General features: G+C 36.5%; 1 protein-coding gene across 1 annotated transcript in view; it reads left to right on the forward strand.

Moving 5' to 3' along the window:
• Window positions 1–12,542, forward strand: part of TAF2 (TATA-box binding protein associated factor 2) — an 87,546-nt gene extending 75,004 nt beyond the window's left edge. The window contains exons 25-26 of the mRNA XM_041768546.1: window positions 1,081–1,203; window positions 11,056–12,542. Coding sequence (XP_041624480.1) covers window positions 1,081–1,203; window positions 11,056–11,318 — 386 coding nt within the window. The 3' untranslated portion in view covers window positions 11,319–12,542. The remainder of the gene's footprint in view (window positions 1–1,080; window positions 1,204–11,055) is intronic.
• The last annotated feature ends 14,910 nt before the right edge of the window (window positions 12,543–27,452 follow it).

Genomic DNA, 27,452 nt, shown 5'->3' on the forward strand with positions numbered 1-27,452 from the left:
ACTTTATAATGCATTTTTTATTGGGAATATGACTACTATTTTTTTTCTGGGTCCTTTTCCTTTTTTTTTTTATTTATTGGAAAAAAATGAGTATTTATTTATGCCCCATATTGGTGTCTTTTATGACTTCTGCATTTGAATATTTTTTTCTCTGTTCTTTTTTTCCATCCTTTTTAAACTTGTTACAGTTGTACAAAGTCCCCCTTACCTACCATGGTCTGCTTTTTATTAAATCTTAGTGTTGAGACCTAAATTATTTCTCACTACTTAGTAATCTAAGATAAGCTAGTAGAATTTGAGAACTAGCTTTAGGTAGAATATAAGAGCCTAAGATACATTTGAAAACTGACAGATCATGAATTCTTTGGCTTTTCTGACTGTAAGAGATCTTAACAATTTTTTACCTATTCAGTCCATTTTGTAGACAAGTAAATTTAAGAGAGAGATCTTGGGTGACTTGCCCTAAATGACACGCTCAAGTAATAGACTAGACTGCTCAGGACTAGACTGACCTTAGAACTTTTCCATGTGTCAGATGAAGGAATTGAGACACAATGAGATAAGTGTCTCACCTGGATTATCTAATTTGTTGACAACCTGGAACCAGAACCTAGGTTTCCTGATAGCTGCTACAGTGCTGTTCACATTATGCCATTAAAACATTTCCTTTTTGAAATATCTTCTGTAACCCCTAAATTATTTTTATCTATTTGCTGAGTATTAGAATTTATTAGCAAATTTTGGGGGAGAACAGGGAAATTTTACTATATCCAAAATTCCATTTACATAATATAAAATATGGTTTCTACCTCAAATATAGAATCCAGTTTATATATATTGCAGGCCAGTTACTCTTTACTGTCTTTCTTGAATGTGTTTTGTCCCTAGACTTAAGCACAAAGGAACCATGACAAAGCATTAAAATCAAATGGGATCTTTAGTAGTTAGTAGTAGTCTTATTAGAATTCTGCTGTTGAACTGCTTCTGGTTTTAAGGTTAACTTATAAAAACACGTCAGGCTTTTTTCTTCTTTTGGTAAACCAAGAAATAAACGCCTCTTTTCCCTCTTTGGTATTATAGGGCTCTCTAAATATCGGCCAACTAGCTCCCGATCTGCTTTAATACCTCAGCACTCAACAGGCTGTGATGGCACACCCACCACGAAACCCCAGTGGAGCATGGAGCTTGCACGGAAGGGAACAGGTGAAATTATTATTATTATTATTATTATTATTATTATTATTATTAACAAATTTACAAAATGTATAAAGCTTATCAACTTAAAAAAATACGTGAAAATATAGATCTAGGGACTTGCTTTTCTTGCAACACATTGACTTTGTATTATGTAATGTAAAGAATATTTTATTTCTTGATTTTTAAGTAGACTCTGCACCCAGCTTAGAGTCTGATTTGGGGCTTGAACTCACAACCGTGAGATCAAGATCTAAGTTGAGTAGGACGTTTAACCGTCTGACCTACCCAGGTGCCCCTAAGAATATTTTAAACTAGATTATTTGAAAATAGTGCACTCCTATAAAACTTGGAAATGAGAAAAGAGTAGAAAAGGGGAAAAACATCCCTTATTATGCCATTTAAAAATATCCATTATTTTTTTCTGGCAATTATTTTTCTTAGAATAGTATAAGATGAAAAATGCCAGCTTCAGTAGATACCATCAAATTTGCACCTTTCATACTTTTATAAAATGTGAAAGTCATTTATTTATTTTTCCTTTCCCTCTCCCCTTAAAAGCTTTACAATTGGTCATTCATGGTCAGTCATGAAGCCTAGATGCTATACTAGAAAACTAAGATGTTCTGTCTTTTAAATTATTAAATAGTAGTTGGGCTTAATTTTATGAAAAGTAATTCAGTTCAGATGTGTTTGTTGTCTACATTGTCTTCTGCTTATTTTGTTTTTAGTTGCTTACCAAAAAAAAAAAAAAAGAAAGAAAAAGGTCGTAATTTAGATAAGGAATAATAAACATTCAGTGTTAAAGATTCAGTTCTCAAGTTTTGGAGGAACAGGGAGTGAAAAACAAGATATATAAGCAAAATCATTTTTAAAGAATAGTTTTTCCAAAAGTCATTAGTCAGACTTTTAAGATTCCAACAGATGGATTTTGTTTATATAAGCCATGTTTTTATGATATAAACAAAGGAGTAGCTGTTTATTGATTTGAGGAGCTTAAGGATCAACTGTGATTAATTCAAGCCAGAGTAACAACTCAGAATATTTTGGTATTGAGACCCCAGATTGTTGCTTTCTTATATCTCTCTGTGTGCGGCTGTATGCATTTACTGTAATAGGTTCATGCAGAATTTATTTCAGAAAGAATCAGCTGGAGTCTTTATCACTTTGATAAGTGAATTTTGACATTTCTTGGCCTTGCTAGCCTTATGTTCTGTTGTTTTTATTTTTGGTGTTGGTGTAATTTTGCTTTATTACCATTATACTTACTAAAATTTTACTAGCCATGAAAAATTGCCCACATTTTTAAAAATGATCAGACTCAGAGTATTCTAAACCTCTTGATATAGTTTGGGGTGATGCTTCTGCCTGTTCTTCCATGCCTTTAAAAAAAAAATCTGTCTGAATTCGGCAGTTAAATGATTTCTTATTCCAGAAAAGAGTCTGAAAATGTTTGTTTGGTTTTTCTTTGTGATGTGGCGCACTAACCTAGGGAGCAGCAAATTTTAACACCATTTTGTGGCCACTAATATGCCTTTGTATCATAGTTCCCTATTGCTTTTAAAAACCCACTTTTACTTTTTTTGGAATCTCTCTTTTTATAGTCCTGTAGCTCTCTTGACCTCATGGAAGACTGAGGAGGAGATACAGGGCTAAGAGTGTGGAATAGGAAAGTATTAATATTTCAGCTCTGGTTGCTAGGACCTTTTTGTGTCATCAGGCAAAGTGTATACCCATATATTACTTGGACTGACTTGTAAAACTTAACTGCAATATGTTTTTTTAATGTGCTTTTGTAATTTTTTTTAAATGTATTTATGCTATTCAGTACCCTGTGGCCAGTGAGCAGGTCTTAAGATTCAATAGTGATACTATTAGAATTTAGAAAACTTTCATTTTACAAATGGTGATGTTCCAGAAGATTATTTGTACTAATATTTGTTTTGGAATTCTAAATGTGGTTTTCCCATAGATACATTGTTATATTTGATAGGTAACTTTCCCAAGCTAGCCAACAAAGTTAAAATCCCTTTTAACTTACACCATACATGAAGAGTAAGAGTATCAAACCTAGCCACTGTTTGTAACAATGTTTCTGAGAAAAGGGGCCCTTAGAACTTCATCTTTAGAAATGTCAGAAGCACAACTTTGCCTAATTCAAAGTTGGCAGTAAAATAGGGACTTCCTCTCTTCCTGCCTCCTAGAAGGAGCCAGGGTCTCTTGCTGTGGTAGCTAGCCTGGCCTGAGGTTGTTAGCTGGAGGGCTGAGGAGAGGAGGCTTAGAACCAGTGTAAGGGAAGCTGTGACCTCTCTTAACTCTCCAAGGGATTCCAAATTATAGTTCACAAATGGGCCTTATTTAGAGCCTTATTCAGCACATCCAACTGAGGCATCTTTTACTTGTTTTATATAAGTCTCACAAAAATTTTTGAAGTAGTTTACTAAAAAGAGATCACACGTAGCAATCTGGATTTCCAGCTTCTCTTGAAAAAGAGTTAACTGAGAAGTCCTCTGAGGCAGGGATGTGCCTTCCATTTTGTGTTGCACAATGGAATTGTGCTTACTCATTTCTGCTATCTCCTTAGGTCCAAGGCTTTTGAGATTGGGAGCCCTGCTTCCTTTCTTAGAGCCAAAATGAATCCTGAGATGGCTCTCTTAAAAGAGCCAGCAAACCAGATAATTGAGAACTGGAATGTGTTACAGATGTCACCTGAGGGGTGGGATAGAAGATGAATGGGCGTGTAGGTAAGATAAAGAAGAGGTGGAAACTGTTAAGTAGTGGACAAGTCATGGTTTCCTTTTTGTTCTTTTTTCCCTCCAATTTTCTCTTTCCTTGCATATGCTAGAAGAATATTTTGAGGATGATATGTGTGATAGGTTAAGCCATTTATGGGTAAGAAAAGAGAAGTGGCAGGGGTATTTTCCTTCCTTTATTATTTCTTTCCTCTCCCCTGAGGCAAAGAGGAGGCCATACAGCCTCTTGTGTCCTCTCCATCACTACAGCAGCCTGACACAACCTGTCTGTGGTGATGAGGCATAGAGAAGTGACGGGCACAGGAGCAGAGGGAAACCCTTAGTGGCGAAGAAAAGGAAGAGAGTTCCTGCAGTTTTGCCTAGCTAGGGCTGCTGTATTACATAATGCCTTCTTGCATAAGTCAGAAAATCACTGTTTTAGTGCATGAAATCTTTACCGCAAAAAAAGAAATATATATATTTTGAAAGTACTAGTTCTTTTCTTTTGAAACTCTAATGTGAAAAGCAGACTTTGATTCTTTTTTTACTTAAATTTTAATGATATAATTTTACACTTTATTTTTTACAGTGATCTAAAGAATACGAAGACCAGACTTCACACTTTTCCTAATAAAAACTGCAGGTTTTGTGTTAAGTTTAAACATATACCTATGTGAACAAATTTAAGAGAACTAACAGGTTATTGAATTTTGACAGCACTTTAATCAGATGGGCTGACAAGCCCCTAAATTAGGCTTATATTAAGTACCTCTTTCAGTTTATTTTGCACTTGTTAAATTGACTACAGCAAAAATCCTTATCCATAGTGCATTTTACTAGATCTCTAGGAAAGATTTAACATTGGGTAGAACAACAAAACAGATACTCTGTTTTGTGGTTTTCATATGAATGAAATAGGAAAATACAATATTCTTAATTATGTATAAATCCTTTGTTTATGTATGTGCCATCTATCATAGAGACACATATTTCAGGGTCTAAAAGTGCTTTCTTTAGCTTAAAAATGAGTGGTAACTCACCTTGGGTGGGCCTCAGGTTCCCAGGAATCTTGTAAACCCCGAAGTGATACATGAAATTATGTGCGTAAATGTGTCATGTTGATGGTAATACATGCATTTTTCTCAGTAGAGCTTCTATAGATGACATCATGCTAGTGTGAAAGTCAACTCATACATGTCCCAAATCTGATTGTTAATACAATTCCGTATGAGAAGGAAGTTGTACTTACCACCTTGGATTAGACCTGGTGAAATTATCCAGGAAAGATAGAGATTAAGCAAACAAAAAATATATATGTATTTTGTCGGGGAGCCTGAATGGCTCTGGCTCAGTCAGTTAAGCATCTAACTCTTGATTTTGGCTCAGGTTATGATCTCAGGGTCAGGAGGTTGAGCCCTGCCTTGTCAGACTCAGCGGGAGGCTGCTTGAGATTCTGCCTTTCCCTCTGTGCCCCCCTGCTATGCACATGTTCTCTCTAAAATAAATGGATCATTTTATATATATAATGAATATATATGTATAATGAACATAATATATATTATAGACTATATATATATATAGACTGTACATATAGTCTATAATAATTGAAAACTTAAGAGCTAAAGGGTGGTGGTTATAGAATAACATTAGGTTTTATCAGATGTTCTGTCGTTACAAATACTATTCTGGTGAATATTTTTGTGTATGTGTCTTTGCACATATGTATGAGCACATTTATAGGTTAGAGTTCTAGAAATGAACATTTTGAACCATAGACTATGGATATTTAACATTTTCATGGATAGTGTCAAATTGCCTTAACTTCTCCTTTTTAAAAAACACTTTATTATGGCAAACTGTGAAGGAGTCAGACTACTATAATGAACTGCCCCCCACCCCATGTTTATTACTTAGCTTCTGTAGCGATCAACTCATGGTCAACTTTGTGTAATCTATATCCTTACCTATTTTCACCCTTATGAACAATTTTGAAACAAATCCCATGGATCATCACTTTATTCATAAACAACTTAATATATATCTCTAAAAGATGAGGACTTTAAAAAGTCATTAACCACAGTAGCATTCTTTAAAACATTAAATTTTTTCATATTTTTAAATATTTTCATGTTTTTTCATATTTATAAATATCCAGTGTTTTAAGTTTCAGTTAGTTGACTTATGCCATCATTCTGATACTTATTTTTAACACACTTTATTTTTTGAACCAGTATCCACATAAGGTCTACACATTGTAGTTGGTTGATCTGTCCTTTACATCTTTTTAAATTTAAGGTTTCAAGTTTACCTTTTTCTCTGTCTTTTCTTCCCTTTTACAGTATATTTGTTAAAGAAACCAGGGTCTTAAGCTGTAGTTTTCAAGTCTGTATTTTTCTAATTCTATACCTGTGGTATAATTAACATGTAGAGTCCTTTTTATTTCTTGTAAATTTATAGTCGGATATAGAAGCTTAATTGTATTCAGGTTTATAGATGGCAGTGTGTTCTTCCATCTGGAAATATACAATGTCTGGTTGACTTTTTTTTTTTTTTTTTTTTGAATAGTGGAAGTTAGATTTTATTTACTTATTTTTATTTTTTCAACTGGAAGTTAGATTTTATTTACTTATTTTTATTTTTTTCAACTTAAACTCAATTAATTAACATAATGTATTATTAGTTTCAGATAGAGGTCAGTGATTAATCAGTCTTATACTCAGTGCTCACTACATCACTTGCCCTCCTTAATGTCCATCACCCAGTTACCTGTTCTCCACCCTCCTCCCCTCTAGCAACCCTCAGTTTGTTTCCTATAGTTAAGAGTTGATTCTTGGGGTACCTGGGTGGCTCAGCGGTTGAGCATCTGCCTTTGGCTCAGGGCATGATCCTGCAGTCCCCGGATCGAGTCCCACATTGGGCTCCCTGCATGAAGCTTGCTTCTCCCTCTGCCTATGTCTCTGCCTCCCTCTTTCTGTGTGTCTCTCATGAATAAATAAAATCTTAAAAAAAAAAAGAGTTGATTCTTTTCTGAGGTTAACCACTAAGATGTTCAGTGCCTCGATCCATTATTTCACTAAGAGTTGCAAGACAGTGATATTCTTTTTTGTTTGTTTAATATTTATATATTTATTTAGTGAGAGTACACATGTGTGAGCAGGAGGAAGGACAGGGAGAGAGAGAGAATCTCAAGCACACCCCTGCTGAGCTTGGAGCCTGATGCAGGGCTGGATCTCAGAACACTGAGATCATGACCTGAGCCAAAATCAATAGTCAGATAGATGTTCAACTGACTGAGCCACACAGGTGCCCCACAAGGTGGTGATATTCTAATTAATCTTTCCATTTTTATAAACTAGTTTATTTTATAAAGCTAGAGTCCCCCCTCATCTATTAATACCCAGTGGTATAGATCATAGAGGAGGAGGAAAATAATGGCTTCTCTTTTTAGTTAATAATTTTTCAAATGATGAGTTGGCTAACATCCTCCGATGGTGATCAATTAGTTCCAGTCCATTAGTTATTCTTATCATTATACAGATTGTCCCATCTTTGGACAGTGAGAACCTCTTAGAAGTTTGACTCTTGGGTCTGTTGAGAAGAATTTAACTTCCTTGCCATTATACCAGATGTTTCAGGTTCATCTTGTAAATATCCTGCCCAGCCTTAAAATCAGCCATTTGTCCTTGGAGCCGAGGTTCCTTACACCTTTATCTTTGGATCTAGCTAATCCGTTGTCTTATGAATAAAGTAATTACAAATCAAGGGTCATGCAAGATTTATAATCAGTGTATCTTTAATGCTAAGTATAAGGCCACAAGAGATTGGATTTTGAAGTGGTTATAAGTATTCCTTGGAAAAGAGTATACCCAAGTACACTTGGTTGTCTATTTGGCAGTTACCTCTGCTAGGAAGTACAGTTTCCAATATAATTATTGGTTTTTTGCAATCCAAGTAGCTTGGCAGGTGTTTAGAATGATGAAACTTCAGTGCAGAAGAGGACCTCAGATTCTTAATAGTGCAGACAGCCAGTTGAAAAGCTCACAGTCTGTTGTAGTCTAAATCATGAGGTAGGATCTGAAGGGATTTGTTCATCAGGGTTTAAAGTCTCTTATCACTTCTCCTTATCAGCTGACTCTGTGTCCTGTGATTGGAAACATACTTGTATAATTTATTTAAAATCTAAATTAAAATCTTACAGTGGCATATCAGCCAAATGGCTGATACTCTAAATCAGATATCCCTGAAATTTTTTCTGAATGTTATTTTGGTACCAATTATTGAAAAAGATACAGATCCCTAAACTTGTTCTGTATGTACATAATCTCTGTAATTAGCTTATGCATTATTATTAGTGTTATCTTTAGCAAAATACCATGAATATAAAAATATAACTTTGTAGTAATAAAATATGTGTCATCTGAGAGAACAAGAGCTTTGGTTTATTCATTTGTCCTGAAATTTTTGAACCATGCCTGACACCAAAGAAATTTAGTAGTCAGTCAATACTAATTGAATGAATGGTCTGTAATAGTTTCTGTGCTTTCTCCAGCTCCCTTCAAAATTAATGACCTTCAGATTGCATTTAGTTGGACTAAATTCACCTAATATTCTATCTAAAAGAAATGCAATAATTAGATATTTCTGTTGTATTAATTCATTCATTTGTTTAGCAAGCTTTGGCAGGGGTGAGGAGGTGAGATGTAGAGGGTGCGATATTGGGTGACACATTGGGATACAAAGATGAAAAAGACACCTGTTCTCAAGATGCTCTCTAAGTGTAATGAGAGAGACCCAAAGAAAAAAGGTGTGCTGCGGTGTGTACTGTGCTGTGTGTGGCACGGCAGAGCAGTTAAGAGCACAGACTCTGGATTTAGGCTTTTGGTCTCAGACCTGCCGGTGCCACCTGGGGAGCAAGTCATTTAAGTTCTCTGTGCTGTAATTTCCTTTTTGAATTATGTTGTGGGAACATGAAAGTACTAATTTTGGGGGGCAGTTTGGGGAAAACTTAAAGAAATGACATTTGAGCTGAGTTTTAAATTCCTAAAGAGCCTGAAATGTTTTTTTCTGTCCCTTTTGTCTTCTTTAGGTTACCATTTAAATATTACTTCCTTGGAGAAGTTTGCCTCTGATACCACCACAGCTAATTTAAGTCTCCTGTCATGCTACTGGTTCACTCTGTGCTTTGTCTTTTTATTACTTGGTTGTACTTACTCAACTTCTTTCTTCTCAGCTAGTTGGTAAACGCCAGAAGACCGAGATCTATCCAGTTCATCTCTATTTTCCCCAGTTCCCATATAGTTCCTGTTGCTTGTTAAGTGAATTTATGAGTTGGACAAATAAGGGAAGGGTATTTCAAGCATAGGAAATAGCATTTACAAATTCACAATCATGAAAGGGCTACTCTAAAGTGCATAGAAAGTGATAGGGGAACATAAGGCTGGAATGGTAAGTTCAGGACAGATTGTAAACTGTCAGATAAGTGCTGAAACTGATTTTTTAGAAAACTTCTGTGGTGTAGTTTTGGTAAGAATCATGGTTTTGGGGCTAGTTTGGAACAAAATTAATGCTGATATTTTAAATAGTCCATTTTAGTTGAAAAGCTGGGTTTTTTTAGCTAGTTGGGATAAAGCATGTATTTTCAGAAACTGCTGCGTTTAAGCCCAAGGGTTTTTTTGGCTTTTATTCTGTTGGTAGAATCAACTGAGTTGTTTTTTTGTTGCTGTCATTTTTGTTGTTTTTAGAACCAACTGAGTTTTTAAGCAGATAATTACATATAGCTTTGTTTTTAGGAAGATCACTACACAGCAGGGTCTTCCAACCTACACATTAACATTGTGGGCATGAGAATTTTTTTGTTGGAGGAGCTGTTCTATGTATGGTATGATGTCCTGTGCATCCCTAGGCTCTACCCTTGGGACACCACTATGTCTTCCTCTCCCACTTCTACCCCAGGTGTGATGACAAAACTATCTCCAGATATTGCCAAATAACCCCTGTGGGGGCAAAATCCATCTGGTTGAGAACCACTTCTGTGTAGCTATGTAAAGTATAGATTTGAGTGTAAGACACATTAGGCATAGGAACCAGTTAATGAAAGACTGAGGTGAGGTGATCTGACAGTTGATATTTATGAGTGAAAACCAATGGGAGGGTATCTGAGATGATTCTTAGGCTTTTTTGCTTAGTTGGCTGCATGTAAAGCAGTATTGTCAGTCCAGAGTAATACAGAGAGAAGTCTTTCTTGGGGTATGGCCCAAGGATTGTAGCTTCTGGAGGAAGCAAGAAATTTTTGTACACTAGAGTCTGAGAAAGAACTTCTGTTGTAGATTCCTAGACCGATAGAATGTGAAATGGAAAGAACTTTCCAAAACGTTTGATTTTTTTTTTTTTTAGATGAGATAAAGAGAAAGAAAATGTATGCCGAAGGCTAACAGCACAATCTAGTCAAAAGCACAGGTTTCTTATTTCTCATCTTTTTTTCTTAAGTGACACTACTTTTGCCTTTAAGTGGAGATATTCTGTTTATAGACTCACTGCCTTTTCTGATTTTCTTAAGCTATGTACACTGAATCTACTTAGAGTTCACTTTTGCCTGTCTATTTCCAGAAAGTACCTTAAGGGACTATAGAATGTGAATTTTGCTGAGATATGATTATCAGTAACTAGCATAGCATGTTTATGTCTTTTTAAGTGGTTCTTTGGGTGACAAAAATAAACTTCTGCCATTTTCCTACCCAATACCTTAGGATCGAACTAAAGTTGAAGGAGCTACAGTTGAAGGACAAATGTAGGTCTTATAACACACATGTGTAATCATTCTTGTCATTTCATAATACTTTTAAACATAAATTTTAACTTACAAAATATGGTTTCATAACATACTGGTGTATATCATAATTGGTATAAACTGAGGAATTGAAGTATTCAGTTTTCTGGCCACAGTGCTGAGTACTTACTGTGTGTGATTAATGGAATGTCTTATTCAGATCCTTTTCCCATTCTGCGTTATGCTCTTGGAGGTGTTAAACCCTTAGGGTCCCTCCCCTTTGCTGTCACCAGCTCCCTCTTATGTTCATCTCACTGACCTTGTTATCAGCAGAATTTCATTTGGGTGTTTTTAATCTTGAAGGTAAAGAACAGTCACCATTGGAGATGAGTATGCATCCAGTTGCTGCAGCTCCACTATCAGTGTTTACAAAGGAGCCCGCGTCCTCCAAACACAGTGACCACCATCACCACCATCACCACGAGCACAAGAAAAAGAAGAAGAAGCACAAACATAAGCACAAGCATAAGCACAAGCACGATGGTAAAGAGAAGGACAAAGAGCCCTTCAGCTTCTCCAGCCCCGCCAGTGGCAGGTCTGTTCGCTCCCCTTCTCTTTCTGACTGAGGAGGGGACAAACGAGACCTTTCCCTCAGTGTCCAGGAGAGTGTACACAGCTAAAGCTTGTCCTCTGTAAAGAATGATAAAACAGACAAAAAAAATAGTTGCCTTTCTCATAGAAATTCAGAATCCATGGAAGTTCTAAACACTTGATTTATGTTATTTATGCAATTGAGATCTAGTTAGAAAAATGTTTTATAGTTCTGGATAAACCATTTCATCCTGTTTCCTCCTCAAAGCGCGTGTGCACAGGTGCGCGCGCGCACGCGCGCGCACACACACACACACACACACACACAGCAGCTTCACAGAGGCCCTCATGCCACAAGCAGTTCCCATTCACATCATGGTCTTCATGTGTACTGCCAATTTCAATTATGTTGTAGAGTCTTCGATGGATGTTACAGGGCAAAGTTATGTTTTAAACAAGCTACTGCCAGAGCAGTGGTGAAACCATTATTCCGGTGAAATGTTGTATGACACTATTTGGAACCACTGAGAAAGACCTAGGCTTTTCTATAGGAATCTTTATTACATGGTATTTTTTTTGTTTTAACCACAGAGGCTAAACATCAGGAGTTGTGAACAAGAATACATGGTTATTTTCTTTTGCCCTAAAATACTGAAATTTTCAGAAGCAGCTCTTTTAATAAAAAAAAATGTTTTTGAAATAGCATTTTTGATAGTACATTTGGTGATTATGATGTTGGAATTTAATAGGACTCTCAAATCCACAGTTCTCAAATCAAGATGTTCAAATTACAAGTTCTTTTTTTTCATTAAGTATAAGTGAATATGTTCATACATAGAATATGTTCGCTGAATGTAGACAATTTACATACCCCACTCATAATCTAAAATTATTTCAGTAAAACACAAAGTCCAATACCTTAAAAAGGTGTTTATGTGGTGTTTACTAACACGGACAAGTCAGCCGTCATGTGAGTACACCAGAAACATTTAAAAATACGTGAAACATTTTGGTTTCATATTTAAATAATTTGTGTGTTTTTATTTTTATTTCTGAATTTATCATGTGCTTTATTGTTTGTTTGTTTGTTTGTTTAAAAGTGTTTTTCATACCTGTTCTATTTTTATCATTTCTCTTATCACTGGTTTGACAAAGTATTTCTTCCAGAATAGATGTTTCAAAGGGATCCAATAATGTTGGACTTTTAAATAAACTTTTAGTTGCATTTAACTTGTTTAATAAATAAGTTTTTAAATTGACTATTCTGCCTTTGTATCTTTTATATCTTTGTTACCTTTCTCTTTGTGTATGTATATTATGTACCTGTCCACAAATCTCTGCAAGCTTTGTGGATAGGCGGGATTTGAGCTGGCCTTGATAGTAAGAATGATTTCAATAGAGGTGGGGAAAGTTCTTTCAGAAGAAGAAACAGTGTTTTTTCAAAAAATATGGAAGAAAGCAAGGAGATGTTTAAGAGTTGTGAAACAGTGCAGCTGACTTGGAGTCTCAGGGCAAAAGGGAATGTGATGAGATGTTGAAGGGCCTAAATGGCAGTTATTTCGATTCCAATTAATTTAGTGTTGGCCTGCTGAAATTATTTTTGGAAAATGGAATATTTTATGTTACAGTGTGCTGCAGTGTGATACCATATATAGAATTCCCAACTTTGAAAATAGAAGGATATATTTCCAAATAATCATTAAGTGTTGTTAAGAAGATGGTGACAAATAATAGCTACCTATATAACTTAAGCACATCTTTTATATCCCGTGTTGTTCTAGGAACTATGTGTTACATAGATATTTCTAAATTGGATATTTATATTGGATGTTTTTTCTGAGGAACTTTTTTTATGGCAAGCCTTCAGTTATTTAAGCTGATGGGTAAGAGCAGACAACACAGGAATTATTCATATTTTTGAACTATGTAAATATGTAATTATACACAAACAACACCAAGTACTAGTGGAAGTCTCCCAGTCTCTTTCCCCAGAAGCAGTCACTCTTGGCAGTATTATGTGTGTCTCTCCAGAGCTAGTCTGTACATGCAGCTATACAGTATAGACATTTTTTTTTAACAAATGGTATTTGTAGCAATGTTTAATTTTGGTGTAGTTTATCTTTTAGAGTATATACATTTTGTGTCATAATAACAAAGGTCTTATTCTGTGACTATGAAGGAATTCTCCCATTTTTTTTTTCTGTTGGCTTTAAAGTTTTATGTTTCAGGTTACTATCCAACTAGAATCCATCTGGAATTTATTTTGATAGAAAATAGGAGTTAGAGATCCAACCTTTTTTTTTTCCCTTCCAGAATGCTACCCAACACTATGTATTTAAAATTCTGTCTTTTGGGAGTGCCTGGCTGATTTGTTTGCTACAGCATGCAACTCTTGATCTCAGGCTTGTGAGTTCGAGCCCCATGTTGGATGTAGAGATTAAAAGTTAAAAAAAAAAAAAAGGATAAAACTCCATCTCTTTTTCTCTTTAGATTTCAGGTGTAGCATACTAAATTCCTTTATTTTCTGGGTCCATTTCTGGACTTTGTGGCTGGTCTCATGGCTCTGTCTGCTCATCTGTCCGTACCATGCCGATTAGATCATGGTAGCACTGTGGTATGTTTTGATACAGTAGAGCGAGTCTCGTTATATTACTTTTCATCATCTTTTTGCTGTTCTTGTGGATTATTTTCTTTTTCTAGTTGACTTATTAATTTATATACAATAAATCTCACTTTGTATCAGTTTTTATGGGTTTGACAAATGCTTGGACTTGAATCTCCTACCACCAGTTTCATCACTGAAAAATTCACTGTGGCTGCCCCTCCACCACCCATCCCCTGCCTTCCACTGAAGGTTTTCCATCTCTGTTATTTTGCCTTTTTGAGTGTTTCTTTTTCTTTTTCTTTTTTTTTAAGATTTTATTTATTCACGAGAGACACAGAGAGGCAGAGACACAAACAGAGGAAGAAACAGGCTCCTCTCAGGGACCCTGATGTGAGACTGGATCCTGAACCCTGGGATCACGCCCTGAGCTGAAGGCAGACACTCAACCAATGAGCCACCCAGACATTCCCAAGGGTTTATTTTTCTATACAAATATTAGAATCAGGGTTTTTAGGCTCTCCACGAAATTGTTTTTGTAGTTGGTGTTGATTGTGTGTTAACTCAAGAGTTAACTTAGAATTGGTATTTTAAAAAATATTTTATTTAAATTCAGTTGCTAACATACAGTAACACCCAGTGCTCATCTCATCATGTGCCATCCTTAATGCCCATTACCCAGTTACCCCATCCCCCCACCTCTCTTTGTTTCCCAGAGTTAGAAGTCTCTCATGGTCTGTCTTCCTCTCTGATTTTTCCCCACTCAGTTTTCTCTCCTTTCCCTTATAGTCCCTTTCACTATTTCTTATATTCCGCACATTGGATATTCTTTCCTACTTTGTCGAAAATGAGTTACCATAGAGTTGAGGGTCCATTTCTGGGTTCTCTATTCGTTCCATTGATCTGTGTATCTGTTTTTGTGCCAGTACCATACTGTCTTGATGATCACAGCTTTTTAATATAGCTTGAAGTCCGGCATTGTGATGCTTCCAGCTTTGGTTTTCTTTTTCAGCATTCCTCTGCTATTCCAGGTCTTTTCTGGTTCCATACAAATCTTAAGATTATTTGTTCCAATTCTGTGAAAAAAGTCCATGGTATTTCAATAGGGATTGCGTTTAATGTGTGAATTGCTCTGGGTAGCACAGACATTTTCACAATATTTACTATTTCAATCCATAAGCCTGTAATGTTTTTCCATCTCATGTCTTCCTCCATTTCCTTCATAAGTGTTCTGTAGTTTTTAGAGTAGATCCTTTACCTCTTTAGTTAGGTTTATAACTAGGTATCTTACGGTTTTGGGTACAATTATAAATGGGATTGATTCCTTAATTTCTCTTTCTTCAGTCTCAGTGTGCATCTGAAATCAGTGCACTGATTTCTGTGCATTGATTTTGCATCCTGCCACATTGCTGAATTGCTTTATGAGTTCTAGCATTTTGAAGTGGAATCTTGGGTTTTCTATATCATGTCACTGCAAAGAAGGAGAGTTTGACTTCTTTGCCAATTTGAATGCCTTTTATTTCTTTTTGTTATCTGATTGTTAAGGCTAGGACTTATAGTACTATGTTGAACAAAAGTGGTGAGAGTCAGCATTCCCGTATGTTCCTAATCTTAGGGTAAAGGCTCTCAGTTTTTCCCCATTGAGAATTAGTATGTTGATGTTCATTATTTGTATTAGTGATGTCAATATGACTATCAGTACAGAATTTCTTTTTTTTTTTTTTCAAGATTTTATTTTTTATTCATGAGAGACACACAAAGAGAGAAGCAGAGACACAGGCAGAGGGAGAAGCAGTCTCCATGCAGGCATCCTGACGTGGGACTCGATCCTGGGTCTTCAGGATCACCCCCTGGACTGAAGGCAGGCGCTAAACCGCTGAGCCACCCAGGGATCCCCCCAGAATTTTTTTTTAACTTGATTATAGCTTATGTTTTTGTTTGGTATTCTATGAATGATGTCTTTTCATTGTAAGGTTATTTATGCTGACTTTGTGCTTAGCTACTACATTAATCAGAGTTCTCGAGAAATATATAGATATAGATATAAATATAAATACATATATATTTGTTATAAGATATTAACAGTTTTGAAGGCTGAGAGGTTCTACAGTCTGCTGCCTGCATGGTAGAAACCCAGCAAAGCCAGTGGTATAGCTTAAAGGCCTGAGACCAAGAGAGCCTACAGCATAGATTCTAGTCTGGGTCTGAAATCCTGAGCACCAAGACTATAAAGGCAGAAGATCCATGTCCCCCCGTGTCTCCATCAGACAGAGAAGGGATTCAACCTTCCTATACCTGTTGCTCTGTTGAGGCACCCTCAGCAGTTTGAATGAGGCCCATCCACAGCAGGGAGCGCCATCTGCTTTACTCTATTCCACCAAGTTAAATGTTAATCTCTTCCCTAAACACCCTAATAGATACACCCAAAAATAATGTTTAACCAGCTTTCTGGGCATCCCTTGGCCCAGTCAAGTTGACACCTAAAATTAGCCTTCACAACTATATTACTAAATTCTCACTATTTGCAAGATTTTAAATGTGTTTCTTGGGTTTTCCTTAAAAGTATCTGTAAATGATGATAATTTTATTACCTCTTTTCTAATGTTTGTAAATTGAATTTTGTAATTTATTGTTTTTGTCTGACTTCTTTCTCTTGCTGAATTGGCCTGAGAGCTGCAGGAATGGCTTCATCTCTGAACATCTCACCTTGCTTCTCTCTGCCTTTGGCAGCCTTTCCTCATTGGTCATGGATATGTGTTTCAAATTTCTTTAACTTCTTTGAAGTTTACAGTATCTGTTTCTTGTCTCCTTATTTTTGGGAGGTGATTCTCAAGGAGAGAATGGAGAAGCTACCTTATTACCAAAGTCTTACAAAGTCCTTAAAAAGTTTGATGAAAGTATCATCCTTAAAATGAAATCCTTGTCTGGTAAATAGCTGGAAAGCTGTTTTTTCCCATCTTCCTCTCCTAAACTCATCTCTTCTGCTTCTAACTTTCTACTGTAAATAAATGAAATTTCTTCATACCAGATGTGCTCCAGCCCAAGTAGGACTGTCCTTTCAAAGCTCTCAGCTTCTAACACCCTACCTTTGAGTGTAAGCTAGACTTAGTGACTCACTTCCAAGTGATCCCTGGGTGGCGCAGCGGTTTGGCGCCTGCCTTTGCCCCAGGGCACGATCCTGGAGACCCGGGATTGAATCCCACGTCAGGCTCCCGGTGCATGGAGCCTGCTTCTCCCTCTGCCTGTGTCTCTGCCTCTCTCTCTCTCTCTCTCTCTCTCTCTCTCTCTCTCTCTCTGACTGTCATTAAAAAAAAAAAAAAAGAATAGAGTATGAGAAGGGGAAAATAGTAACTTTCCAGTGAAAGCTTAACAGACACTCCATCAACCCAGTGACCATGGTAAACAGCACTGGTGGTTAAGTCATGTTAATACGTCCTCATTAGTATGATGTGATGAGAAGGGCACCTGTGTGGGTATAAAACCCCACAGTGCCAGCCTACCCAGTCTACATTAGACAAACTCAATCTAGGGACACTACAAAATTCCTGACCATTACTCCTTAAAGCCATTAAATCTATCAAAAACAAAATGACAGAGACTGTCCCATCAGAGTAGACAAGGAAGACATGACAACAACACAGTGAGTTGTTCTGGATTGGATCCTGCCAGAGAAGAAGAACATCAGTGAAAAAACTAGTGAAACTGAAGTGCATTCTGGAGTTTTCGTTAATGCACCAGTGTCAGTTTCTTAGTTTTGACAAATGAACTATGGTGATGCGCAGCGTTATTGGGATACTGGAGGAAGACCACATGGGAATACTTGTGAAGAAGGAAGATGTACTAATAGAATTATAATCCTTCTAAGCCGTGAGTGTATTTTGATCCCTTATAAACTACTTTTTAAGGAGGTAAAATTCATTTTCCTCACCTCAGGATTTTAGAAGAAGATGTATGCACTTAATGGAGGAATATTTGGAGAGAGGTCAAAGGGAACAATGATAAAGACCCAAAGGGTGACTACTGTAAAGCTTAGGAGCAGACATACAAAGGAAGTTCTTAGAAAAGAGAACTAACGGAGGACCTAGCCTTACAAAAAGAAATGTTTTTTTCTTTAATTGGGTGCTGTAAAAAAAGTGGGGATTTTATGATTGGAGATCATTGAGAAACTGCACATGCCCTCTTAGAATTTCACTTAACTGTCAGAGGCCTCTCACAAGTTCCAAGAAGTTCTGTAGTAAAGAAATCTGTTTAACACAATATTTTCCCAAACTTAATTGGCTCTGGAACTTTCTCCTGTTACTTCCATGAAAACCTAAGAAACACCTACTATAATTTTGGAAAATTCTATTCCATATATGTGATTTTTAATGTTACCTTGATGTTTATATGATTTGGACTATTTTATTACTGAAATAGAGGTTTCTCAACCAATTATTCTAGAGAATTTATTAATAATCCCTTAATGATCAGACCTTAAGAATACACTTACCACTTAATAAAACAAAATATAGTTACTGAGAACCTCCCCTGTTCATCATGGAGTATTGTGACTTTTTAAAAAAATATTTTATTTAGAGATAAAGAACAAGTAGGGGGAGAGCAGAGGGAGACCATGAGAGGGACAGTCTCTAGCAGACTCCCTGCTGAGCACAGAGCCTTACCTGGGTCTTGATCCCAGGACCCTGAGATCATGACCTAAGCAGAAAACCAAGAGTTGGATGCTTAACCGACTGAGGGACCCACACACCCCTGGGGTATTGTGACTTGGAGTAAAGTTTCCTGGCAAACAATGATCCTTAAAAAATATATATTTTAACTCTAATTATTTACATGACTTAAGCATAGTAATTGAATGCTGATACACCCAGCACTGTTTTTTGTTTTTATTTTTGCTAGAATAAACATTTCTCTTGGGTTGCCCAATAATCTCAAACTCTATTATTTTTTTTAAAAGTGCATATATATAATATGTGTATATTTATGAGTATATATTAATACATAACATACTTGGTCGTGGGTGGTGGTTTTTATATTTTTGCTGACAATCTTTGTCTTTTCTGTGGTATATATAATGTCATTCACATTTAAAGTGATTATATAGTTGTTGGATTAATAGCTACCATATTCATTATAAAAGTATAAGGGAAGGATAAAGATGAAATTAATATTTTGTAATTGTCCTGAAATTTGTGATACCTTCATACTATTTAGTATTTTAAAACCCAATATAAACTTTGTTCAAGGTTTATTAGTAACAAGCATTTGTCAACTTGTATTTCAAATTAATAATTTCTTTTTTTCTTCCTGATCTGATTGGAGCTAATAAAAATGTCCTATGTATTGTGCAATATTCTAAGTACTTTTTATGCATTATCTAACTTAATCTTAACGACTATATGACAGAGGCAGTATGATTATGATGAAGAAATTGAAGCATGGAAAAGTTAAGGTAAAGGTCACACAGCTTGTAAGAGGCAGCATTTGGATTCAAACCTAAGAACTTAGCTCTATTTGTTACTTCTTAGACTTGCACTGGCCAATATAATAGCCACTAACCACACGTGGCTGTTTAAATTTAAATAATAAAAATTTAGTTTCTCAGTGTCACAAGCTGCACTTCAAAAATTTAATAACTTTATTTGGGTGGTGACTACCGCGTTGGACAGCACCATTCTAGAATGTTTTCATCATCAGTCCTGTCGGACAGCACAGACTTAAGCAACTGGTCATCATGTTTCTATCTTGCAGTGTGGCTTTGGTAGAGCTCATGCTGTGAAACAAGCATTGGCTTAGCTCTTTTTCAGCTCTTTGCATATGCTTGCATGATTGATGTTGTCTTTAGTCCAATGTGTTTTGTAGAAATCTTTGAAAGCCCATTGTCTACTTTGTGGTGTTTGGTTTAGTTAATACCAGGTAATATAACCCATAGGTCCATTTAACTGGACACATATAAGTTGCAATATGTCAAAATAGAGGAATGAGTGAGGATACCACTGCCCCCCATCCCTTGATGCTATGAAATACCTCACAATATTGTCTGACACAGGATTCAGGAGGCGATCTCAATGTCCATTAATATGTAGATAGATAAATGTAAGGAGAGGCTCTAACGGTCTTTTTTTTCTATCTCTTGTATGCTCTTTGGAGTACACAAGCACTCTACTTAGAAAGTCCCTGTTCTAGATCTTTGGCCTCACAATTTTAAGCTCTTTATCCCTTTTCTTCAGTGTCTTGCTCTTTTATCTTGTTCCTCTGTCTTCCTTTTTGCAAAGGAATAAGCAGACTTAGACTTGAGACTGGCAAGACTGTTGCTCAGCAGGGGAACTAAAATCTTAACGGGACACAGATGTTTTCTATGTGGAATACAGGGCCAGAAGGAGACAATACATGAAAGCAGGAAAATAAGAGTTCTTCTGAATAGCTTTCTTTCAGTCTCTGAAGAAAAGTCTTGGTTGCTTCTTTGACAAGATAAAAATCCTTAATGCTTTTTGCAAACACATTTTTTGCTTTTAGTGCCATGTTTTCTGTTTGATTTACTATTTCACGATGCATGCAATCATAAAGAGTAACCTGATACTTTTTTGTCTACATGTGTGTGGGACAACAAAATAAGGATAAGTCAAATTTTACTTGCAAATACTTTTCATAAAGTTGTATACGTAATGTTTTAAAGTGAAAGGTGGCAGGAAAAGAGTAGACTTCATTACTTCTCAAGATTACACTGTGCTTCTCAATAGGAGCATAATGGGGTGGTTGGGGTATTTTGTGTAGGACTATCCCACGTATTACTGGACGTTTGACACTGGTCCCAGCACACTAACCAGGCCCCGTCATTGGAACAATCAAATTCCTGGCTATGTTCAGTGCCCCCCTAGGAGTGGGTACTATACGGCTTGAGAATCCTCGGGCTGACTGTTCACTCCAGACTCTCATTACTATCTCTCAGTGTATAAGAGAGAAGATTATTAAAAATCTCTAATTAAAATTAGATGAAAATTCCCATTCAAGACAAAACAAAGCCTTATTGTTTCTAATCACAGCTCCTACTCATTAAGCACGTACCATGAGCCTGACACTGTGCTACATACCAAATGTGCATTTTCTTGTTTCATACTCATTGTACCCTGTGAAATGAGTTTCTGTATCTTTTTTTTTAACAGATGAGGAAACTATTACATGCTTTGTATGATTAAAATTTATCATCCACTATTTTGTAAGTACATTCTATGTGATAGGCACCGAGATAAATTCATGAACAAGACACACAATTTTTGCCCTCAGTGAGCTTGCATTTAGTTTATGCAGCTAAGTGGAAGTCAAAATTTTAACCCAGACTTGTCATTTCTAGAACCGCCTCTTATTTCTACCAACACCTCTACCCAAATTATCTTCTTAAAGAATTTAGTCAGCCAAGTCAATCATAATTGATAAGCTATAAATATATTTAGCAGACATCCAGCACCTATGCAATAAACTTTATGGTCTTTCTCCTTCTAGGAGTTGCTGGAGTCCATGTGGAGAGTCCTCTCTAGAGTAGTACAGTGTGCAGCCTACATGGCTGTAGAAAGCAAGGGCCCAAGTATTCCTGCCTAGAATACTTTTCCCTTTTCTACAGAATTTTTCCTGCCTACGGAAGTTGTATCTTACACTGAGAATCCACTAAAATACTTCCTTGGATACTTGGATTTTTCAGTTTCTAGTCATCCAACCTCTATCTCTTTCTCCCTCCCTTCCTCCTTCTCTTTCACTCATGAATACAATATTTTTGAATGCCTGTTATTTTCTCATGTTCTAGGACTATGATAATATAGTCAACAAGACAGAGTACCTGTCCTCAAAGATCACACCATTCAGATTTACTTCTTTCATTCCTTTCTCATTGCATGAGCACCTCATGGAGTGCTCATATAGTTTTTTAGGTTCATTTGTATCCTTCAGTGCTTTTACTATGATGGTATTTGGAACATTGACCAGGATAACGCTGATGAGCATTCACATAAGTGACATCCTTAATTTGATTGGTGTTATAGTTACAAGTTTGCATGCCAGGGTATAGATTGATGTGCAGCAGAGTTTTATACAACGGAGAATTGCATAAAGTATGTTATTTCATTCCTACTTTCAAGCATTGAGAAGTAAGCACTTAAGGACTTTCTTTTCAACAGGGATATTTAGATGCCTATACTAGATAGTCTGTAACATGCACATGTTAGATATTAAAAATATAGTAGGAAAGAGAAAAATACTCAGCAACTTGGGTGGGTTGAAAAATTTCAGAACTTTATTATTTCTTAAGATAAACTTTTACCCCAAAAACATGTTACTTGGGTGTGTGAAGTCCTTCCCGTTTGATTATGACTCACTGAGGGCGGAGGTCACATCATTATCCTGTTTATGATGCTTATTGTCCCTTAACTAACTAATGCCACTTTAAGTCACTCTTGGCACTAACCATGGGTTGTTTCTATTGAATTAAATATGAAAGCAGAAGGTGTTTTTATCAGCCAGAGAGTCAGTAATACTGTGGAGAGATCATGGTTCTGGAAAACAGGAAACCAGTTTTATGTCCCAATTTCTTAATCAGTATCTCTTGTGGTGGCCTCAAATAAATCACCCAACCTCACTGGGATCAATTTCCTTGAAAAATGAGAAGACTGGATAAGACTGTCTCAAAGTTTCCTGCCTGCTGCCAATCTCCTGTGATCATTCAGTTACCATTATACAGTAAATACCTAGAGAAGGTCACCTGTGTAAGAAAATCTAGGTTATAAAGTCCTTATTTCAGTTTTTAAATATGGGTAGCCGTTATTGGTTTTATTTGAATTTTCTAAAGAGAACCTGTATTTCAGCTTCAGAATATCTGCCAATGCTCAGCCTATGTATGAGACGTTATGTAGTTAGGTATGTGAACATAAAAATTTTCAGTTGATAGTAAATCGTTTTCTCTTTTCTTATCTCTTTGGACAGACCCAACTTTTCGCTGAGACCAGCTCACAGTGATGTTCATCAGCTGCTATGACTGGCTTTTAGAACTTTCACAGACTCAACAAAAATCAAGCTCACACCAAGTCAGTAGATAGTGTTGGATGTATGTCCCCTGCCTTCAAGGTGTCTAGGTTCTAGTAATAGAGTTAAAATGAATATCTAAGGTACTTGAACCTGTAGCCTAAACAAACTGTTGAGATACTTTAAGACAGTCCCTGAGGCTCATGGGGGAAGCTTTGCCAAATTTCTCTGCTCTAATTATAGATGAACATTGTAAAAATTTCCTAGTAAGGATTTTTAATTACTTGTATCCTGAAACTCCTGGTCCCAGCCTGTAATCCTACACCCAAGAGCCCTCTTGTCCTTGAAACCCAGTGTCCAGAAAGTCCCTTGGAGAAAACAATGCCAGGACAGACTCTGTGACCTAAATGTTCATTTGTGCATATTGAACAAGAAAAATTAGGAAGAAGCAGTAAGACTTTAGTAAATCTCATTCCATGTCAAGTACTGCCTTTTACTCTGATAATAAGTATGTCCATCCTAATATCTTGGTGTTTAAAACATCCTTTTATGAAATGATGATGGCAGTGGTAAATGGTTTGTTGTGAGGGTGGTTGGTTGTTGCTATGATTGTCAGTTTCATGTTCCTACTTGGCCAGGTCAAAGTTGATTGTCCTTGAATTCCTCAAGAATAACAAGCATTACCATCAATGCTTTGTGGACATAGATTGTGTCTTCATGAAACTTATCATTTGCTCTTTCACCCTATGGGAAGAAGTCAAGTCAGCAATACTCTGCTCATTTTATGGTTAAGCAAACAGACTTGGAACCATGTGTTCTAAATTTTCTATTAATGTAATACAGGCTTTTCCTGGCATTGATTAAAAATCTGCTCTCCAGACACCTCTGTACACAGTAATTATATGTGCAGGATTATTATATATGAGGTCACCAGACCTCACGTTTTCCTTACACCTTGCAAATATGGAACCAAGTTCTTTCATGCAGTAGGGGAGGCATCATCTTCAGTATCCTGGTTTTAATTAGTGATGGTAAGTTTTTATAACTGAAAAATAGAGATGTCTATTTTCCTGGCTAAAGCTTCTAACATCTTTTGAATATCTTGCTTTGGGGGGACACTTTACACATCAGGTTTTGATTCTCAGGCAGTTGTTTTCCATTCTGAGAGGAGCCAACTATTATCCTAAAAGGTCAGTATTTGGCTTCCATGCTTAATCAAACAATCGAACTTCATGGCAATTTTTCTATTACATACAAGAGCTTTTTGTTAAATGCAGATGTCTTTCTGCTGCATCTTAGGTAGTTGACTGATGATGATTCAGAAGACTTAATACAAGAACTGGCTACTTCACTTCTTTTTCCACTAATTACTGCAGGGGCTCTGCCTGAGGGATACCTTAGCATATCTAAGGAGGAAAAAAACCCAGGAATCTTAAGTAGAGCATGAAAAGTAGTTCAGTAGGAAAAGAACTCTTTAAATGCCTCTACCTAGTTGCCTTAATGACTTTTTAAAATATTAAAGTATAAAGTAAATTTTTTAAAAAGTAATCAGTGTTCTATTAGTTTCAGGCATAAAATATAATGATGCAACAATTCTATACATCTCTCAGTGCTCGTAGGCTTTGGAGTCCACAAGGCTGCCTTTAAATCTTGTCTCTCTTGTTAGAAACTATGATTTGAAGTAAGCTGTTTATAACCTCTTCCTTGGTAAATAAAATAGCTAACATCTATTGGCCCTGGATGAGGACCCCAGATTATGTTAAGTTTGTAGCATAAATTCTCTCAATTCTCCCACCCATGAAGTAGTGTGGCAGACACTTGTTAGGTGCTCACCCCTCCCTTGCTTGTAGAACCCGATTTTGTGCGGGTGAAAATGTATCTTCTACATATTTGCTTTTCAAGCTTTACTTAGAGCTCGAGTGCCCATTTATGAGAGTTCTGGCCATGGAGACATAAGCAGAAATCTGCTGGTTCTGCCTTAGTTTTACTGATCAAAGAGGACACTTGTGGCTGACCCTCTCTTCTGTTCTCTTTCTGCCCTAAATACTGACATGATGTCTCGAATTGCAGCAGCTAGCTTGTGTCCCTGAAGAAAAGGCTGAAAGCATCCCAGGTGCCAGCCCTGACCTTGTGGAAATGCTGAACTAACTTAGGCTGTCTCCATTTTTCAGGTTTTCAGTTATGTAGAAGAATAAACCCTGATTTGTTTAAGCCACTATTATCAGATATTTCTTTACTTGAATACATTCCTACCTGCTGCAGGAAGTAGTATTATCTTCAATCTCCAGATAAGGAAACTAAGGTCCAAAGATGTTAAATAATACATCTGATTTACAAAGTTAGTCTCTGATGGAACTGGAATTCAGACCCCACAAGGCTGACTTACAGCCTGAGCTCTTAACTACTTGTGGTTTTTGGAGGAAGGACATGAAATTACTTACATAAAGCATTTTAGCTTAACATGGTGCCTGGCTTGTAGTACATGCTCATTAAAATCTTAAGACCTTTCCCACAATCACAGCTATTGCTTAACAGCATGACTCCCGGGTTTAGATTCTCATGAAGTTATTTTCCATTCTGAGAGGATTCAACTTTTATCCTAAAAAGTTGGTGTTTAGTTTCCATGCTTAATTGAATAGTCCAGATTCATGGCTATAATAGGTGCTCAGAGATTTTGTTGAATAAGTGAATGAATAATTCCCTTAGAGAAATTTTCCTAAACACCACTCTTAGGAGGTTACTATATGCCTCTTTGGAAATGAAATGAAAAAATTTTTAAAGTATTATTATAGTAAGTTTCAGTTAAGTTCTAGAAACTAGCCTGCCTTGATTCAGATCTAGTCTCACCACTGATTGATAAATTGTGATATCAGGCAAGTAACTTAACTTCTCTGTGCCTTAGTTGCTTCATCTGTAAGATTGGGATAGTAATAATCCAAACTGCCTCATAGTAATGTTGTTAGAATTAATTGAAATGATACATTTAAAACAGTTTTTAAAGAGTTTGGTGTATGCACTCAACAAATGTTAGCTTCTACAACAATAACATTTTTTATTCATTCACATGTGCCCTACTAAAAGTGGTTCCAGTTAGTAAAGCCATGTTGAAAACAAGATTGTTATGGAGTAGATGCAGCAATTCAGATGTGTATTCATAGCGACTTACCCACATTAAAATACAGTAGGGTCAGAATAAAAGTGAGGGTCTCAGCTTTGTAGTTAGTACTTACATGCTTGATTTCCTTTATAAAGTATAACTACACTTTAGTTTTGGTGTTTGCCTTTTAAAACTATAAAGAAAAAACATTGGTACATAACATTATAAAATGTTGTTCCCACTTGTTTCCTTTTTCCTGTGACTGTTTTCAGATTTGCATGTAAGGTAGTTTTTTTTTGAGAGGAGTCAAGTTGACTTGATCAAGAGAAAATAGCATCTCTCTACCTTATGAACAATTATTATTACAACTTAAAAATCAAAGTCAACAATGACAACACAACAAAAACTAGCATTATAATGTTACCTTATGGAATTCTATTTTTTTAAAGGGGCTATAACTTTTGGAAAGATGTGAAGAGTTTGGCAGACGTATTCTCCAATGAAACAACCACAACTGGTAGAAGTGATTTTAAAAAACAACACAACTATTTAAAGTCCTGAAAATTGTCCTAAGGGTATACAGCAAATGGAGAAATATATATTCACTAAAATATACTAAATATGTAAATCATTGAGAATCAATGGCACTTGAATCATCACCCTTTCCCTCCCTATCTCTCCTTGCTAGCTGAGCTTGAGAGAAGCTCCACTCTAGGCAGGTGTGTCCAAAAAGACGGAGCTGCCATTCCCCTAAGTTCCCAATCAAAGGATACAGTATTTTACCAGGAGTGACAGGCCAACATTTCTAATCATGTACAACTTCAAGTTACAGAGGCTAAGTTCTTGATGAGTGCATCCTCATGGATCCAGCCTCCATTCATAGGATGGAGGTTTTACTCTAAGTGTGGTAGTCTGAAGATAATGGGTCCCTGATTATCCTCACCACTGAAGATTCCATGCCAGGAGAGGCAAACTGAGAAGAACAGAGGCTACTACTATCTCCCTAGGTCTTTGCTCAGGAAACAGAGGTATCACTTCAAGATAAACAGGCCCCTGTCACTGTGCAGCACCGGATCAGTGGCTCATAGATTTTGCCCAGCAGGGTGTGATGCAGCCAATAAGAACAGAGCTCTGAAGCTCACCCCCAAAGGAACTGACTTTATTTGAAATAGAGTGAGAGGAAGTTCAAGCCTAAAGGCATTCTCTAAAACAATGGAGATTTGGTAGAAAGAAATTAAGAGGGGCTGGTAGTTCTAAGCATCAAGCTAAACCATAGGCCAACTAGTTTACTAGAAATAATCAGGAAGACACATAGCTTCTAAGAGCCCCCCTCATGTGAGAAAAAGGTTTCAAAGACTGGGAGCAAAGTATCCCTGCCTACATTTAATTAGATCAAACCAAGGAGCAATTTATGTCCCAGGACTTTGTCAAAAAGAAGAGAACAATCCCATGCAATTAATAGAG

This window comes from Vulpes lagopus, chromosome 9 (genome assembly GCF_018345385.1).
Source record: "Vulpes lagopus strain Blue_001 chromosome 9, ASM1834538v1, whole genome shotgun sequence".
Classification (NCBI taxonomy): domain Eukaryota; kingdom Metazoa; phylum Chordata; class Mammalia; order Carnivora; family Canidae; genus Vulpes; species Vulpes lagopus.